This window comes from Falco punctatus (genome assembly GCF_963210335.1).
Source record: "Falco punctatus genome assembly, chromosome: 3".
NCBI lineage: Eukaryota > Metazoa > Chordata > Aves > Falconiformes > Falconidae > Falco > Falco punctatus.
The window spans coordinates 47,975,978-47,995,814 of NC_137582.1; the positions used below are offsets into that span (position 1 = coordinate 47,975,978).

The following is a 19,837-nucleotide window of genomic DNA, read 5'->3' on the forward strand; positions in this document are numbered from 1 at the left end:
AACCAGTCTTTCCAGACAGAGGTGACCACAATTGTACACAACATTCCTGGTGAAATATCAGTTTCTCTGTAGTGGCATTAATTTCTTTTGATCTTCACTGATAATGCCTACATATATTGTGGGGTCACAGTTACTATAGTCACAGCCATGTTACATTACTGTCTCAAAAATTATCCTTCAATCATATAGCAAATCCAGGTATTTCTCCTAGTCATATACTACTGATGAACTCATAGCGGAAATCATTACAAGACATGGGGATATGGATCCAGTACAGTTTTCAGATTCTTAACTACTAGTTTATTCCAAATTTCCCCAAAAAATCAATGGAAATTAGGAACCTGTACCAGAACTGAGAGATCAAATATTTAGTTGTGTTTACGCCTAATTGTATTCAAGATTTGTGCTACAGAATTCAGTTCCATTGCTTTCCTCTACTGCTCAAAGTTTATCACACAACCTCTTCATCTCCTGACAGTACTCAGCTTTGTAGCACCAACAGATTTCATCAGTATATTAATTTTCTCTTCTCCAGCTCTTTACAGTTCTTCCTTTTACTACTGCTTTCCACTTTCTTATTATTACCTAATAATTTGTCATAAAGCAAATAAAATTCAGTACTGCAAGTTAGACAGATTAGATGTCATTACATTTCTCTTACTGGAGAACATTTCTGAAGATTATCTACTTTGGTTTACAACCTATCTTTAGTAAAGCCTTGACCCATTCCATCTCATTTTGTACTTGTCACTATTATCTTAACTATCCTTTTCTTCAAAGTGCATTACAAAGGTTTGCATGTGATCGATTACTAGGTCTATATTCACCTACATTATTCATTCTATTTTTTAGATGGAGGCTTTACCTTTCCTATTGTCAAGTCATACCTTTGGCCTTCATAAAATTGTTTAAAATTCTTGCTACTAGATCTACCACTCCATTTCCCAATTCCTTCAATATTCTGGACTAATGACTCTTGGTTGTCACTGTTTGACTACATGAAACTCTATGTTCTATTTGCATTTCAGATTTGGTGATTTCAAATAACCTCATTCCCATTAGTAATTTTGGTTTTGCTTCCCTTGCCAACATTATGGTTCCTTAAAGACAGAGATAAAGCATTCTATTTGTTTAGAGATTTTACCTACATCACCTTCAGTCTGAACTCTATTGTTCCTGTATAGTTACACCTTTGCAGATTCTTTTTATAAGTAAATGGTTGAAGAACCTTTACTATTTGTTTTAATTCTTCTATAAAATCTGACTCAGCTTGACATTTAGTAGGTTCCATTGTATCCATATACTTTTTGACCTCTAAGGTACAGTGCTCTTTGCTGATCAGTCTTTTATTTCTCCATTCCTTATAGGCTCTCTGCTTTCTTGTCATATTCTTTCTAAAGTTATTATACAGTCAGCCCAGAACTTATTTTCAATAGGTACAGAGCTGAGTATTAATAATCACAGACTGGAAAATATTAGCAAGTCCGCACCCAGATTTTTGAGGACTATGTGTGTGGGGGAAACAGCGGAAGGAAAATTTTTTTTACATAACTATGTTCAGACGCTAATTAAGGTGCATAAACAAGGATGCAACATTTGTCTCACTTTTCTTATCAGTGAAGAAAGATGTGTCAGGCTGACCAGCCTTGGGCTTCTGCTCTGAATTATCCTCGGGAGATGCCTGCCTTGCTCTGTGGATTATGTAGGGCACCTACAGAATCTTTTAGAGACCTGGAATGCTTGTAGTGGTGCAATACAGCTATTTCTTATTTTGAAATTGTCACTGCTGTATGTGCTCATCCTATAGTTATATTTCCATGGTATTCTGTCCTTCTGTTGTCTCAGCAACATTATTTTTCTGTTTCCTTAGATGATATATTTGCTAGTGGAGTAAGTACAGGTAGCTAAATATGAGGATATGCACTACTGTGTCTGCACTATATACAATATAAAACTCTCTGAGCATAAAATTAAATAAATCATGAGCATAGAAATTAATAAAGATTGGTTTATAAAACTACTGATATAGAATGCAAATTCACACCTTCAGATTAGTTTAACTTCACTTGGTTTGGTCTACCAGTTCTGATTCAGATTTCATAAATGGACCCAAACCAACATTTTACACCTCTTCAAAAAAGACATGTGAGAGCACTAAAAAATCCAGTACCCTGGCAAAGTATAAAAGACTTACCATGTTTGCAGTGTCTAAGTTGTTTCTGAATTTTGGTCTTTTTTTCATTAAACAATTTGAATAGGATATGGGGTTCAGGTCAACTAGCTGTTTGCAAGAACTTATGCCATTGATGTAAGTAAAAAAGAAAACTGCAAATAAAAGCAAATGCTTTCTGCAAATATATGAACATACGGGAAAATCTCATTCTGCTAAAAGAGTTTTTGTATCTTTTCTTGTGATTTCATCACTGCTGTAGGAGCCTTCTGCTCTGCGTTGACTGCCATATGGAACAACCTACCTCTTTCTGCTTCAGCTTTTTTTCTAGCCTCAGCTAACAACATAATTCCTTCATTGCCTTCATCCTTTAACATCTCCCTTCTGCTCTAGTCTTTCTTCCCTGAACATTATAACTGTATTTGCCAGGTCTGGAAAGTGTTTGGACAGACAGTATTTGTGAGAGATGCAACTCACATTTAAGCTATATTATTTCTGTATTTTGGTTTCAGTCTTAAGAATAACCCCAAAAATAGTATGAATTACAATTAAAACAAAATTTGGAAGGAACTTTGATAATTTTGGACCTTACCATAAATCTTTCCTGTCAACATCCCATTCCTGACTTTTCCAAGAAGTTTCAACATTCGTTCCATCCGTGCATCACCAACTCCACTGTCTAACCATTGTTGGCAAAGAAATGCATATTGGCCATCAGTCTTGCCTGACTCATGGATGACAATTTGGTCCAGGTACCATCCAGCTCCATAACCTATATCATGGTGCTCAACAAGCACTTTGCTTAACTGTCCGAGGTCTACTGCTCTCATTTCAGAGATACAAACCTGAAAAGGTAAAGGCAAAATGAATAGCAAACTGATTAAACCATATATTTTTATCATCCATCTTTAAGATTATGTTTGGAGAGACAGATTTCTTTCAATGCCAAAGTATCTTTTCCTTTCTGATAGTAAAGAATGATATTATAGGCTGCCATTTGTATTTGGAGACCCTTTTCAGAAAATATATGGATCCTTGAATAAGTACATTTTTCCTTTTTCATGATCAGTGCATTCCAGGCTTTATTATGAAAAGCATCCCACTATTTTGGGTAGAAAGAAACCTCTGATCATTAATTTACTTACAGAAGTCTCATGAAAATTGAAGTTCAACCAATTACTCGTAACTTAAACAAGAGAAGTGCTTGAAATAACATGATAGGCCTGGTAAATTGAACTTTGGTTTAGATAAGGCATTTTATTTTTAAACATTTCAAAGTCTTTTATATTCTAAGACATCCTATTTTTCAAATGGGAAATGTCATATTATTCAACTCTGAACAGAAATACTGACACTGTTGATGACTACGCAAACAAAGGAAGATACTGTCATTAGAAACTATAAGTAAGGCTGTGCACGCATACAGGCAAGAATTGATGTGTTCTTCAGATGTAAATAGACATCTGTTTAAATATTGCTACGGCTACCAGTAAACAAATGCTAAATGGCAACTGCACTAGTGCATGTTGGGATGAATAAATTATGCAAATGAGAGAATGAATGTATTCCATGCAAGAGATAATATGAGTGGGTGGGTAGATACATGGGCATGTGTGTGGGTGACATTAAAAAAAACCCAGATGGATAGTAGAAACAGACACTATAATTTTTATTTGTTGCCAACCAATTTGCCATCAGGCAGGAAAAAGCATGAGGACCAGAAAGCAACAAAGGAAGAGATGACTTTTAGAAAGAATTATGTCATCTGGTCCATTCTCCTGTCTGTGTCAGGCTATTCTCTACAATTTGCTTAGAAAAAGAAAACATCACAGTTGTTATTATTCCTAGCACAGCCTTAAGACTTTCTTACTTTGTTATATCTGCGATATCCCCAAACAGTTACCATGGCAAGTTATACCCCTTCATGTAATGCATATGTAAACCAATATAAGATCTAGCTGTGAGGAACATCTTGTAAATAACTTTTTGGAAGCACTCATTGCTTTTTAATTGTATTCTTTGTAGTTCTAAGCCAAATATAATTTTCTTGTCAGTCTACATGACCCTTGACTTTGAGGAAATAACCTGTATTGCTAATATTCATGTTCCTTCACAGCTAACTCTATCTGAAAAGGGGACCTATCATTAGTCTCATTCTTTGCGATAATAATTAACAGTCATTAGACAACAGTGGTCATAATCACCCATTGTTATCAATGAATTCTCATAATAATACACTAAATTGCCTACTCCCTCAGCATTAGCAAGCGTGTTCTTTCGGTTGATGTCATTACATTTCCTTTTTTCCCCCTCAGTAAAAAGACATTTAGAACTGCCTTAAACACACTACTGGAAGTGTAATTTAGGAAAGTCAAAAGGATTTTATATAAATTGTCTTGATTTATATAAAGTGTTAGCTAGGCAAAATTACAATCCCCATTTATTTAACCCATTAATCTGGTGTAAAAGTTAGACATACAATTACTTAAATAAATATGAACCAGCTTTACTTTCTGCAGTAATTAAATCAACTCTACTCTCTGTTCTTACATTTTCTTGCAATTTTCTGTCTTCCTAGCTTTTCCTTATACTCTAGTCCTCTATCAGGTCCTAATCAGAGATGCATTTTTTCATATCTAGTTTCTTTGTTTTCTTTGCCTGTCTATTCTATATTTTCCAGGGATAATGTTGACATAATCTAGTCTCTCAAGACAGCTTGCCCTTTACATCCCTTCCTTTCACCTTCTGTTCTTAGATACTCTCACTAAAACCTCATTCCAACTTTTCTATTAATCTACTTCTTTGTAAAAATAATGTAATACTGGTAGCAGTGTGTCAGACTGCAGATCCATCTAGTCCAGTATACCGTTGCCAACAGCTACCAATAACAGATTTCTAGGGAAGAGCTGAAAAACAGGGCAAATATATAGACATGCTTCTTGAATACAAAGTCTCTCGGGCTTTAGCAATTTGTGGTTCAGAGGTTTCCTGAGCCAGAGATTGTGTCTTTGCACTTAACAGTTCCCAGTGGAAAGTTGTCTTCCACGGCAATGTGCAATGGCTTTTTGCACCAACATGCATTTTACCGTCTATAACATCTTGTGCAGAAAGTAAAATGTATTAATTATGCACTGTGTAAAAAGCTACCTCCTTTTGTTTTGAATCTGCCACCTGCAGGTTTCATTTAATGGTCTTGAGCCCTTGTATTTCATGAGAAAACAGAATTACTTATTTTGTCTATGCCATTTTATATTTCTTATCTCCCTCTCCTTCCCTCTCAACATCCCTTTTCCAGGCCAAACAGTAGTTGTTTGCTTAGTTGTTCCTTGTATAGAAGATATTTCATAACACTTGTCTTCTTGCACTTTTAAAGACAAGTGAATCAGAACAAAAAAAAGCATCTATTATTCATCTTAACCACAGAATTTACCTGGGAGTATTCTCAATATTTTCTGCTTTGGGGTGGCTGGGTTTTTTTCCTTTTTCTAATAATTCCAAAAGATTTGATCTGTTCTGTTATCCTTTTGTTTTGCTGGGCTGACATCATTACAGTGCTATCTTAATGCTGAGGCTACTTTCCTATTTCAGAACCCATCATTTTGCATGCACATTTAAGGGGGTTTCCCCCTCACAGCCACTGCTTTTCATTTAGCTACAACTAATTTCATCTGCCTTTCTATTACCCAGTCACCTCTGTATGAGGCCCTTCTGCAATCTCTGCCACTAACATTCATTTTTATTACCTTAAAAACTTAGTATCATCAGAACATTTTGCCATCTCCCTGCTCAACCATTTCCCAAGAACCTATTGTACAATGAGGAACATGAGTATACAAATTATCTAAGCAGAAGAAAACTTTCATTGTCCACAGTACAAAAATAGCTCACCTAAAACAAAGGATCTGCTTGGGAAGACACTCAGCACTCTATTGCTCAATATAGTGGCTCTGATTTCTTTAACACTAACAGCTGTGTCACTGACTCTGTATTAACATCCAGCTTGAAAGTGCCATGTAAATTATTTTTTAGAGCTCTTTTTCAGGTTATGTCACAGACTATGTACCTTTATGTCTGTTATTAACTATTCTAATTTTCTACAAACATTTGCCCTCAAAAATGCCAAGAATTAACCTGTATTTTGAATATCATCCAGCCAATCAACATCAAACCTCTTCCTATGTTTTCATAACACAGTTTGGACTAAGGCAGCAGGATTCTGCAAACAATGACATCTTAAAAAAAAAAAAAACAAGGGGGGTCGCAAGAGACTGTAAGAAAAGGAAAGAAAGAAAACCATGCCTAAATACTTTGGGTGAGAAGGCTATGGCCAAATTATTAAATATCTCCCAATGCATAGTAATTTCACTAGATAACAGGACATTAAATGCTATTATAAATCTAGCACTAAGTTATTGCTATGAAAAGGAGAGATTAAGTATATTTTTAAAAGATGTATTTAATTTTCCTCAGTAGTAAATGAAAAGGGAAATAAATGTCATTTAAATATATATGATTGCCTCTTTTCATTCTTGTCTAAACTATTGGTTACCTTCATTTTACAGTGGAAAATGAGGGACACAAGGAAGGTAAAATTACATTCAGATCATAGGTAAATCAGTGACTTAGCTTAGAAATGAATATAGACATCCCGCCTGTGAGTGCTTTATGCACTATATCACACAGTCCATTTGGAGCAATAGTTGTCTGAAGATAGCACTTATAGGTAAGCTAACAGAACTCTGACAAATAAGAAAAAAGAGAAGCAGAGGTGGTGATGGCAAATTTTTAAAGAGGTTTTGAATGTATTAATGAAGAGCCAGAAAAAGATACAGGAAAGTGTAAGTGAGATGGTTAAAGAGATATTCTTCTACACAAGGAACAAGGAACAATCTAGGGACAAAACAAGTGTGCAGAAGATAGAGGTCTGTAAAAGCAAGAATGGCAAAGAGAAGGTGACAAGGAAAAAACATTCACTTCGTCTTCTAGTAACAGAAGGGAAAACTGATTAAACTAGTATGTGGCCATTTTACACAGGTTTCAAGTCAAGTTTAGTCCATACTATCACAGGAGATTGTGGATGCTCACCACATGTTTAAAAAGAGTTTACACAAATTCATGGAAGAAAAATTATCAGTGACTATGAAAAACAAGGATGACGTAGCTGGTTTCTATGTTTCTAAGCTCAAGAAAATATTTTGGCATTATAAAGGAAATGAGGGAAAGATTGTTTAACGGTAAATCTGAGAAAGCAGTAGAACAGGCCGCCTAGGAAAGTTATGGCATCTCAGCCATGAGAAATCTTAAGAAATGGTATGAAGTAAGTATAAAGGAACCTGCTTAATTGGATCAATGGGTCAATTGAAAGGTCTCATTAAATCCTATCTAGCAGTCATAGCTGGGCTGAGTCCAGGGTATGTGTGAACATGTTGTGCAGGTATAAACATTAATACGATAATCAGCAAAGGCTGACCAGGAAATCTCTCCTAGGAATTATCTTGAGCAGCCACAGTATGTTTACAAGCAGATTTACCAGTTTGTAATTTTATATATATTAATTAACATATAGTAGCTAACACATTTAAAATCTCTCTTTTAGCTATATCTGGACAGATCTTTAAAAAATCAGGTTTATAGGAGCAATCACAGGAAATAGCCCTGATATTTCTATACCAGCTTCACAAGTAACTGAAAATTAAGCCACAGAATGTTATATATTGTTGGGTTCAATTGCAGTTTCTAAGAACAGTTACTGATGGTTTGTGGGTTTAAAATTTATTGGTACTTGAACTATTCTTAAACCATAAACCCAGCTCAGGTAAAATGTCTATTCTTAGCAAGCAATACATCTTTTCCATAGGTTACCACAGTGTAACATCAATGCTTGAATTTTATAACTATAAAGAAACACAGTAGTGGAAGAAAGTAATAAAATAAAACACATTAAGCAAACATGTAAGAAAAATAACTCAGTACTAACCTGTCCTCTTTCAAAATTTGATTGTCTTAGTCTCCTTTTGCAGGAATCTCCCTTCTCTCCAAACACTGTGATAAATATATCTGCATCAGTCCCTGATGCGGGCAATGTTCCCGTATGAACACTGATCAAGTAAAGAACTTCTGTCATGAAAAATCAGTGACACAAGACATTACCAAATCAAACTGTTTAGCAATGTAAACATCAAACGTTATAAACTGATTTATTTTAGGTAAAAGATTAATTTCAACACCAAGGAATGAAGTTATATTAATTTACATTAACGGTCTGAGTTTCATGCAGATTGCTAGCTACCTCACAACAGCACATTACAGCATTAGAGATGCAATGTTCTTTATGAATCAATGCAACAATCCATGCTTACATTACAGAAAAAGAAAATGTTGAAGATCCAGAGTCTTATCCAGAGGTCACTGAAACCAGCTGAGAGGATCACCCTGATTTTATCAGGCTTTGTAAAAAGTCTTGAATTCTTGTAGGAATTAAAGGTCTTAAATTGAGTTAGGATTTATCATCTCTAACAATATTTTGCCAAAGAAAGAACACGGATATAACAGCTGAAATCGACTTTTCTTCTGAATCAGCTGAATTCTGTTTTAGTCTGATATTTTGATAATTATGGCCAGTATCAATTAATAGGTTCAGGATAAATGGCTCAGCTATTTATACAGGTTTACATTGTTATTATTCTTCTTCACCACAAAGGATGGCTTGCCATGACTTCTGGCTGATGAGTTATATACTACATACTCCTTGAGGCAGCATGACAGAGGATTTCTTTTATGGATTCTTCAAGCTCTGTGAAGAATTATATGTTATAACTGACTGTGAAGATACTTTTCCATTTGCAGTCTAGCCTTCGGTTATATATTAAATGCAAAAAGTTTTAAATATTTTAACTAAGACTTCTGTTCATAAAGTATAATGAATGAGAATTCTTTTCTAAATATTTTACAAAATGTAATCAGAACAAAGAAAGATGTTATCATATTTTAAATATAATGATGAAAAGAAACAGAGCTTCTGAGGCAGAAATGGGGCTTGAAGAAAATAAAAAAATAGTTTTTTCTTTCTGTGATTCACACCATTATGACTTTGCACATGCCTGTTTTAAAACTGTGATTTAGTCCCTCACCAAGTGTAAATGAGTCGGATTTTGAAAATCTTAACTGAAATATACTAATTGGGCTTTGCGTATTTTTCAGACTTTCAAACAGGTACTTAGCCTAGTGAAAACAGTCATATCAGTGTGTTTTTTTTAAAACAGAAAAAAATGCTTTAACAATACACATTATTAAACGCCATGCCGTTTACACAGGTATATTGAATGAATCTTTTAAAATAATTTTGAGTGTTTTTCTAATATATATAAAATGCATTGCAATCTTGCCTATTGTGTTCATCCCATTAGGTAGTTAATAAATTTCTGTGTGTGTGTGTGTGTGCACCACCTCATGTGTTTATTTTTCAGTTCAGCAACTTACCCCTGAGTGGTGGCTTGTCTGGCCTGACCGCTGCTAGCTCTGTCACAGTCTCAGATCCATCTTCTCCAAAGAGACACTGGGCTTCAGTGTGAAAGCCCAACTCTTGTTTAGTGTCCAGGTCTTTTAGCCGAAGCTGCAAGCAGAATCAGAAGAAGAAATTCATATATCTGAATCATTTTGTTTCTTATTTCCATCCCAACAGAAACTGAAATTTCTTCCTATTGTTAATCCCTGCAAACACTTTATAACTTGACGCTGCCTAAGAGCTACTGTAGTTGCTGAAAGCCACTGATTCTGCAGCCTGATGTTTATAGGTGTATTCATTGCATATTGACGCAGGCATAGGACCCATTTGTAAAGAACCAATGAAGGATACAGATTAAATAGGCCTGTATATAGATGTAATTTCAGAATATCAACTGAATGAACACAGTTACATCAATCTTAATAGCATATTCCCATTTTGCAAAAACACCTGCTTTGCTGCTTTTTATTTGTTTGTATGTGACTGGCTATATCTCAGTTAGGATTTTCAAAGTTGGCAGAAATTAGGTGTCTAGTGGCCTTTGGGGCTTATTGTGGAGATATATTATTTGAAGAATGAATTCCAATAGAAGGTTGGAGTTTAGGCCCAGCTTCACTCCACCTGACTTTAAATACACGGTGGAGACTGAACAAATTAGGTTCCAAACCTGTGAACTTAGAACCTCCAAACTTAGGAAGCACAGCCTTGAAAGCTCACCTATCCTAGATACGGAGACAATGTGGAGCTCAGCTTCACAGGAGGGCAACTCAGATAGTGAACTTTATTTTAGGTCAGGTTATAAAATACAGAACGACAAACTATCAAGCATATGCATGAACATTTATGGTAACTATTGCATGAAGGATTGAATTTGATAAATAGCTAATGACTGCAACTTGGAAGATATGGTTTCTTCAGCCTTTGAAATCTCTTTGTATAAAAATATTATATCCAAGACATTAAAAAGAAAACAAAATTCAACAAAAACTTAATTTCATTGAGACATTAAGTAATTGAAATTTTTAGGCAGGGATTCCCAGAATTTCTGTGGTGACTGTTTTACTATTACTGACACCAGTGACAGTAACAAAAGCTTGAGTGTCATTGTACAGGATACAAACACTACTATTTGGAAATCCTGAGTACAGATTTCCTTACATAGACTTCATGTGCAAGCTTGGAAATGCATAAATGTTTATATAATCAAATTATATAATTGAAATAATTAGGAATTTGATAGTTCCGCTCTTAATAATTTTGTCAGACTATCTTGCCCTTGAGTTCCTAGAAATGTAAGTAGTGAATATTTCCATTACTGCTTATGCTTTGTGCCCAGTGCTTCACAAGATCAGGCACAAGACATCCAGATGAAAGTAAACAATTCTCCATGGCCATTTCCAGAATTAAACTATTACTTACATGAGTAAACAGTGGTTTTCTTTAGATACTGTTAAATTCCACTAAAATTGCAGCCAGTTGTTTTCCCATTTTTTACACTTGTAATAACTGAATTTTCTCAAACTAAATGTCTAATTTCTTCTCACACAAAAATATCCTCCCTAACTTCTATCAATATAAACATTCCTAACTAAATATCAATTAGTATCACAAACTCCTATCAGTATTAAAATTGGACTAAGGGTTACTTGCATATGCAGGCAGACATCCTACAGAAACTGGACTCATAAAAAGATGTGTAAATTTATGCAGACTTTGGCCTTAAAATAAAATGTACCTGACAGATTCTTGTTAATTGTAAGATCACATCCAAGTGTGAACTATATGTGAACATCCAAACCATACAGTGTTTCTATATTTGACACTAAAGTAAAAATTATTTTGTATTTTATTTTGGAAAGGGACAGAAACTCTACCTTTGAGCAAGAAAAATCTACTTATTCTACAGTATGCAAATCTTCAAAAGTTAAAGAAAAGACATAAATTTTCACTAAGATTATATCATTTTCTACATAAGTGTGCAGTAAACTGTAGGTCAACAGTAAAAACTCTGGTACTTTGAAGCTGTTATAAACACCAAAATAGAGAAAATAGTAGCATAAAGAACATAGGGATATTATCTCCTTTTTAGCCTTTGCAGTTTCATTTGTAATCTCTGGGTTTTGTGAAATTTCTGAAACTTTGGCTATTACTTTTGTCACTTAAGGAGAAAGCAAGGAAGAGGATTCTTTTCAGTTGTGGCTGGGTTTGACCACTGATTCATAGTAAGCTTACACATCCTGCCTCCTATTATCTATTTCTATACAGCATTTCTATTTTTTACCTCACTGTAAGAGCCCTCTTAAAGTGAAAACAACTTGTTACATTTTAGATTATGCTAAATAAATAATTTATAAATGGACTAGTACATGAGTAATAGATATTATAAGCTTATTACTAGCACAAGCAGTATATGTTATTGTGGCTTATGTTTGGGTTGTAAATGCACCAATAGAAGAGACTACATAGGTTTATAGCAACAACCTATTGACTCTTTGTCAATTTATAGCTACTAACAAACCAATTCTTAAATAACTTTTAAAGTATTTAAAGCATGAATAAAAAACACTTAGCCATTTGCAAAGCATTCTCTGAAAAGAAAGCAGAAAACAAGCAATTACATTTATGAGTTTTCTGCCATGTTTTGAGCCACCAGTTCTGGAGGCTGATATCATACTACATAATCACACAATGGATATGGTGAGGGTAGTGTCAACATATCATTGGACTGCTTTATCAAATGGCCTGGAGATGCATATTTTAAATGAGAAATTAGTTTTGCTTACCTATTCTTTCCACTCTTGTAGCCTAAACTGAGACTTCAAAATCAGCTGACAAAGAACATATTTGGGGAGAAAATATGATCGATAAACTCCTCCTCTATCCTTAGGAATTCATAAACTCAGACTTCATGCTCCTTTGAATACCATCAACATATTAAAATTTTATCTTTGAATGCAGCTGTTGAGCATTCCCCATCAGAACAGTTTCTGGACTGTTTGTTCATTTAAGGAATCACTCTTTGATCTTTTAAATCAGTAGTAGGGTTAAGGTACTGTGTGGCCCAGTCCAGACAAATATTCTAGTAAGTTTGGAATGATTCAATGCTATGTCCACAATGCTTTTTGTGCCCTTGCCTACAGGCACAGCTTATTGACACAATTTTTCTTTGCATTAACCTTCAAGATGAAGTATTTCCCCACAGCCCAAGTATTGTTCAGCCCCAACACCTGCCTATTCAATCTTCCTAACCACCCTGGGGAAAGGTATACATTTAAAATGTGGTTGAATTATACAATTGACAGCATTAAGTCATTTCACCATCTCTTTTTATGAAAGGTCTGAAGTACATATTAAACTACAATCAGATGTTTAAGGCCCACTGATGACCATGTTGTAATGAATAAATACTAAAATATCAGCTTAATTCATTTCCACAAGTAGGTTGCTTTCTGTCAGGAGACTCAGTATTTCCATGCAGGGACTAATGTTTCTGAACATCAGCAGAAAACACTGCCTTCCATGTCATGATGAGCTATGAAGAATGGATCTGCACATCAGTGAATAGGTATAGCATATTCAGCAGGCCCAAACAAGGTAGATCTGCACACACAGAGATCTAGAAGCTGTAGGTAATCATCGGTAGATGCCAGGTAACCGAGCCAAAAGATATCTGGCCTTGCTAGTGTGGTGCAAAGCAAAGCAAAGCTAAAAATCTGTCTTTTAACGGAAGATATTTACTGATATTATGAAAAATATTACAAGTTTATATGTATCGTATTTGGAATACCTTGTGAAGTTTAATTCCTCTTCCCAAGCATGGACCAGATAACACAAAGGAAACCTTTGTTATGTCTCCAATATCACCAACAGTCAACTGTTGGAAAAATATATTTAAAAAACATTAACTCTACATTGTATGTAACCATTACTTCATGTGCAAACTAGAGAACTGACATTTGCCCAGACCCAAGCTCATTGTAGAGAGACAGCTTCTAAGTAGTGAAAGCAGATTAGCTGAGGTTTGAGAAGTAGAATGTAAAGGAAGGATGGAATAGCTTCATTATTTATTGTCTTACTGTTAAGGCATAATAGTCTTAATTCAAAGTTAATGAGGCTTTTCATGTCAAAGTTGGCATTTGCCTAAGAGAGCTTTCCTAAATGATATGTATTAGCCCACGTGAGAAGTGCTGTTTATTTAAGACATGGAGGTATAAACATTGACTGCGACAAAAAAAATAATTCCATACAACTTCACATATGTTGGCTACAATTTTTACTTTACTGAAACTGTTTGGTAAGATTTGTATGAAATAGAAAAGAAACAGACCAAAAATGGATTATCACTCAGATTCTGAACTTTCTGTGCAGGGGATTTCCCTTTTCTTCCAAATACAACAACTTGAATATCAGGAACATCTTCTGGTACTTGTGTACAGTGTACCCATGTTTGCCATCGTCCTCTACTTTTAGTATCAAAATTTTTTATGAGAGATGTCACAGATGTTTCTGCAATGAAGAACATATATTCAGAGCTCATGTCTAAGTTATAAGGCAGTATAAGCCAAAATATGCAAGGTTACATTGCCTGGTAGTGTTAGATCTAGCACAGGCAAGTCAGGCAACAAAGCTGCAAAACCCTCATTACTCATTTTATCCCTGTGGAGGTATAGAAAACCAGGCCAGCTGCTTCATGACTTCATGTCACACTTTTGCAGGGGCCACACCTGTCTTCTCTGTATTATTCCAAGGACAGGTTATGTGCTGCCAGAGGAGACTTTTAATACTGTTACTTCCATCTCCACCCCAGGCATAATTTCTTCCTCCTTAATTACAGAAGGCATGATTCACCTTGGTCCAGGCCCCTGCCCCTCACCATTGGGTTACCAATACTCAGTTCTGCCTACATTGTGAAATAGCCTTATACTGATCCTGTTGTGCTTTGCCACGCAGTAGTGATTCACGCAAATGAAGGACATTTGTGCTGGTATTACCTTTGAGTGGAATTGCCACTTCTACAAAATCTTTCTTGGAGCGTTTATTTATCCAGTCATTGTGAACAAAAACATGTGCAGAAAAAGGGTAGAGGACTTCTTTTATAAAAATTTTTTCCAAGAACCACTCATCTGATTGAAAATAAACAGGACATTATCAATTTATACCTTTTAAGCAACAAAAAGTTCTGTGTATGCAGTCATAAGTTTCTGTCTTTAGAAAATCAAGAAAATGTTTTCTTTTGCTGCACTTCTTCAGGAAATAAGGCTTCTGAATATATATTGGCTGTGTCTAAATGTGTTTATGTCTTTTCCCCTGCACTCTAAAATATTTGACAAAATGAAGAAGTCTTAAAGGTTTTGTGAAATTAAACATACAAATAGATTTGAGTTAATGATCTATTAGTGTCCTAAAAGATGGAAAGGCTTCTGTATGAGATCTCTAGACAGAAGAAATCCCCTATAGGAAATGATATTATCAATGACCTAAAGGAAAAAGGATCAGGATTTCTACCACATTAGCCATCAGAAAATCCACTCAACACACAACTTTCTTTCTGGTGAGGTTTTGTGCTATCTAATAAGGCATAAACTTCAGCTGAAGATTTTCTCATGATTGAGACCATTGTGTTGATTCTCTGGAAATCAAGCATTTGAAGACCAGATCTCTGAGTCATGGTAAACCTGATTATACTCCAAGTCTTGGTGAAGTCAATGAAAATTTGATCATTAATTTTAGTGTTATCATCTAGGAAATACATGGGAAATTGTCTCCAAATCAGTTTTTCCGAGTCTGAGTTTAACCTACAGTCATGTTATAGTCTTGGGTTTTTGATAAAGATAAAAGAACAAGAGACTCAGCTTATCATGCTCTGGAACAATCTTATCTCCATTATCAACATTATCTGCAGAAGTAGGATATCTATAGAATCTCTGTTCTGTTGCCTCTAAAAACAATGGGCCAAAATTGTAGACAAAATATTGAAGAAAATATCAATTCATAATTCTCCTTGCTGCTTTTTTTTTTTTTTAAGAAATAAGCAATTTTCTTTAACTTCAACAACTGCTGGGGAGTCTGAAGGAGGGCAATAAAAGATGTGCAGGAAGTGCAGCCTTTCTGTCTGCCACAACCTCACATATGCAGAATCCCTGTATTTCTCATGCGTTAGAAGAAAAAAAGATATGAGGCCGGAAGAGCCTTTCTTCCGTGTTCCACTTCCCAATCTGACAAACTGATTTGCTGTTCTTATCTTTACCTAGAAGCATTCAGTCCTGAAAGAAATTTCTCTTTTAAAATTAAAAAGTCAATCATCTAAAAATGGAGAGGAAGATAAAAATGTCAAAAACCTCAAAAGCATTGATGTCATATTAGTTCCTGAAAAAACAAAAGCTTTATTGACTATACTTATAAATCCATAGTAACTTCTATGGAGAAAAGTTTCACATATAATTTTACCATTTTTACACTGTCACATTTCCTGGGAATTCTTTACACATTTTAGTAAAACTAAGCTGGATACTTGACACAGGTAGTCTAACAGAAGTAATAAACAGCAGAAAATGGAAAGCAATTTCAAATTTCCTAGTACTTCTAAAAAAACTCTTGTGATTTTTATTCTTAAATGTAAGGTATTTCTGAAATTTTAGGATCTCCTAAATCTGTTAATCTATACGATTATTACCATACATTAACTGAAAAAATTGCTGACCTTTTTTTAGACTCTTAAATCCAACAAGAACTTGGTTCAACTTGCCAAGGTATACTGCTTTGATTTTGAAAACATCCACCTGCAAAATGAAAATAATCAAAATTATATTTTAATTATACTTAATATGTATCTGCTTTTGAATATTTATCAGTTTAGCCTTGTGTGTCTGGTCATTGTTTTGTATCTCAATGGAAACAAATTTCTATTCTTTATGCCATTCCATTGTCTTTGAGTTCACAATTAAACATTACATGCTATAATTGATATTTTCTGATCCAGTTAATATTATGAATTATGAATTTCAAAATGCTGCTGTATTTAATAGGAAGGAATTTTGGCAACATCATATACACACACTAGCAATGAAGTGTTCGTTTCTAGTACCTTCATGGACTGAAATAACCAAATCAGATTCAATTACTACTCATGTTGAAAGTTACTTTGATCCAGAACATAACTCCCAATGAAACTGATGAACAACAGGTATCTAATAATTCTGAACATCTGGATCAATTTCATTTTCATTAAAATTCACAGTTAATTTAGTGGGAATTCGGCAAGTAAATGGGCGTGAAGTGAATAGTATCTGGGAAGTTTTCAATCACTGTGCTATTGGGATAAGGAGTTTTCATTTAAGCCATCTCTACAATAATTCAAATTTTCCCCATAAAACAGACTTGGATGATGAATAGACTTCATGGAATCTTCCCTTTTTTTCCCTACTGTAAATCTTCATAGTATATTCACCTTCTTGCATATATACGTTTGTCTTTTTGCAGTCATCTTTCCTCATAATCAGTGGGAAAGCTCACATAAGTATGGACACTGACAGTGGGGAGACACATTGTTTGAAGTATATATTTGTTGGCTTTTTTAAACTGGGCCTGAAGAAATGAGGTTTGGAAACAAACTATTCATGAACAGATTCATGTACTTGTTTGGGAAACCTGCTGCAGAATAAAATCTCCATGAGTAAAACTGGCTTATTTCTCATGACTTCATGAGCTATCCTGTTGTAGACAGAACCAGTTGTCTGGATTGAAAATGCAATTTGAAGACAAAAGTTTGGGACAAACTGGGGGGTTTCAAAACAAACGAGAAATGTTGTACCTATGGTTGCTGCCAAACATACAAAAATCCATGCTACCATATTGATCACAAGTCATCTAGAAGAAAAGAGCAAAGACTGAGAACAGAGAATTAGGCATTTGAGGGCAAGCTGGAGTAAAGAAAACTGAGAGAATGAATACCCAAACAGTTGCTACTCAAATTCTTTTCTATAAGAAGAAGATTAGGGTGCTATAGCCCTGGATAGAGAAAAGCCCTTTATAATTTCAGATGAAGGATTTAGCCTTCTGAACAAGCCCATTCAAAAACTGACACAGAATCTGGATTACATAGTAAAAATCCTTGTGAATTTGCAGATTTCCACTGCAGCAAGTATTCACATGTCAATTGTATTGTTCACATATTTTTCTCTACAAGTTTTATTCTTAAAGAAAAAGAAACATACATTCTTTCAGTCTGTACTGATACCTTATCCATTGTAGCAAGCAGTTTTGCTGTCCAGATTTCTTTAAGGTATTATCTTAAAGATATATCATATAGAACTATTATTTATATCACAAAAGATATTAATTAATAAAATTTTGTACATTACTTCTTAAAGCCAGATGAACCCTACTATCCTGTCATCATTAGTTTCAAATTTATTTTGTGACATCTGAGCTAGCAGTTTGATCAGTTTTTAACGAATATGACATTGAGCACATATATTCTCTTCCACAATGGAGAAAAAATACAGGAATACAGAGGGCATAATGATTAACAAAGATTCAGTCTGGTTTTCATACAACAACCATTGTGTCCTCTGGAATCGTTAGAACTGAAAAGCAGATAAAATAAACAGAGACACATTTAAATAATAAATGAAGCATATTGCAAGCAGATTTCTCTAGATTTCTACATCAGAGAACAAACTAATCTGGGTTGGCTGGCAATGATCAAATACTCTCTCCTTCCCTCCCCAAAAGAAGATTCCTATGTACTTTGCAATGATTTTATGATTACTTTAAAACAAAAATTTAAAAATCTTCCAAACCTAAACTCAGAGCAAACAGTAGGGTCTAGTAATGTATCAGCTAGAAATTTCCTTTTGATCTGAAATAAACATTTCCTTTTGATCTGAAATTTGTTTTAGTTACTTTGTTCTTTTGCCAATAACTACTCCAGAAATTACTCTTTTAGGAAAAGCCCTTTAAGCCTCAAAAAGCAATAATATGTTTACCATGTTTAAAAGCAATAAGTGGGTGGAAGAATTGGAAACATGAAAAAATAAAACTCTGCATGGAACACTATTAGTGTTCAGGAAAGTTGACAAGAAAAGGTCAGTTTAAAGTAGCTACAAAGGCAAGATATCCTAAAGAAATGTTACCTATCAGTTCTATCAATCAAGCACATCTTAACAAGCACTGATACCTCCCTGGCCTTAAAAGTCTGGAAAATCCAAACAACTTTTAGAGTATATTTAATCCCACTCAAAATTACTTCAACTTAACTGTTTCTCTGTTGCACAATGCTGACAATGCTTAAAAGCAACATGTTACCTATGGAGACAATCACATCAGCTACAAGAGAAAATTATGTCTATATGGAATACATACAAAACATTCATATTTTTGATACTTTGTCCATGAAAGACTTTATGTAAATATAAATTTTAACAAAAAGACACTCACAGATTCAGTTACATTTTTCCTCATTTTTTTACCTGCCCTCTAGCAAAAGTGATCAGGCTGTTTCTTGAGTTAAGCCATCGTTTCCCCGAGTCACTCTTTTCTCCTTGTATACAAAGATAGGCCTCACCAGTGGCATCTGCTTTCTTCAAGTCTCCCGTGTGCAAATGGATTGTATATTCCACAACTTTAGAAAAAATACACATACAAAACCAAAAAGTCAGCAGAACAAAACGCTCTTTGTCCTCTTGCCCAACACCTGCATTATGTACCGATCCCTGGTAGAAACAATTGCAAATTTCATCTGAACCCCATACTATGCCACAGAAGAGGGAGTACAGGTCTCTTCAGTCCTAGTGATAACCAAAACATTCTTGCTGCATAACTCCCTGTTTGGCAACCTGCAGAATACAGATTTGTTCTGCTCGGACACCACTCCCAGAAAATCAGGACTATTGGCTGCTGTTTGGGGCACAGGATCTCCTATGTACTAGCCCCTTCCCCCTAAGGTAGGGAATTCCTTTCTAAGAAATACTTCATGTTTACATGCTCTTTGGAAAGTCTAAGTTTTGCTTTTTAAGACTACCTACTCATATTTCATTGTTTCTTCCTTACCTCTCTCTCTATTATTTTCTCCTTGAAATGAAATGGGAGGTTAGACTTATAAATGACTCAGAAGAATGCTGGGACCTGATTGTCTTAAGCTTTAAATTCATGTAATTACCTCC

General features: G+C 34.8%; 1 protein-coding gene across 1 annotated transcript in view; it reads right to left on the reverse strand.

Annotated features, from left to right (window-relative positions):
- The window catches only part of LOC308060261 (lipoxygenase homology domain-containing protein 1-like), a gene marked incomplete at its 5' end in the record, with an annotated part of 211,124 nt that overhangs the window by 69,342 nt on the left and 121,945 nt on the right, over positions 1–19,837 (reverse strand). Inside the window, 8 exons of the mRNA XM_080378728.1 lie at positions 2,763–3,015; positions 8,148–8,287; positions 9,650–9,782; positions 13,462–13,548; positions 14,002–14,180; positions 14,666–14,797; positions 16,375–16,453; positions 19,145–19,296. Of these exons, the coding sequence (XP_080234854.1) occupies positions 2,763–3,015; positions 8,148–8,287; positions 9,650–9,782; positions 13,462–13,548; positions 14,002–14,180; positions 14,666–14,797; positions 16,375–16,453; positions 19,145–19,296 (1,155 nt within the window). The remainder of the gene's footprint in view (positions 1–2,762; positions 3,016–8,147; positions 8,288–9,649; positions 9,783–13,461; positions 13,549–14,001; positions 14,181–14,665; positions 14,798–16,374; positions 16,454–19,144; positions 19,297–19,837) is intronic.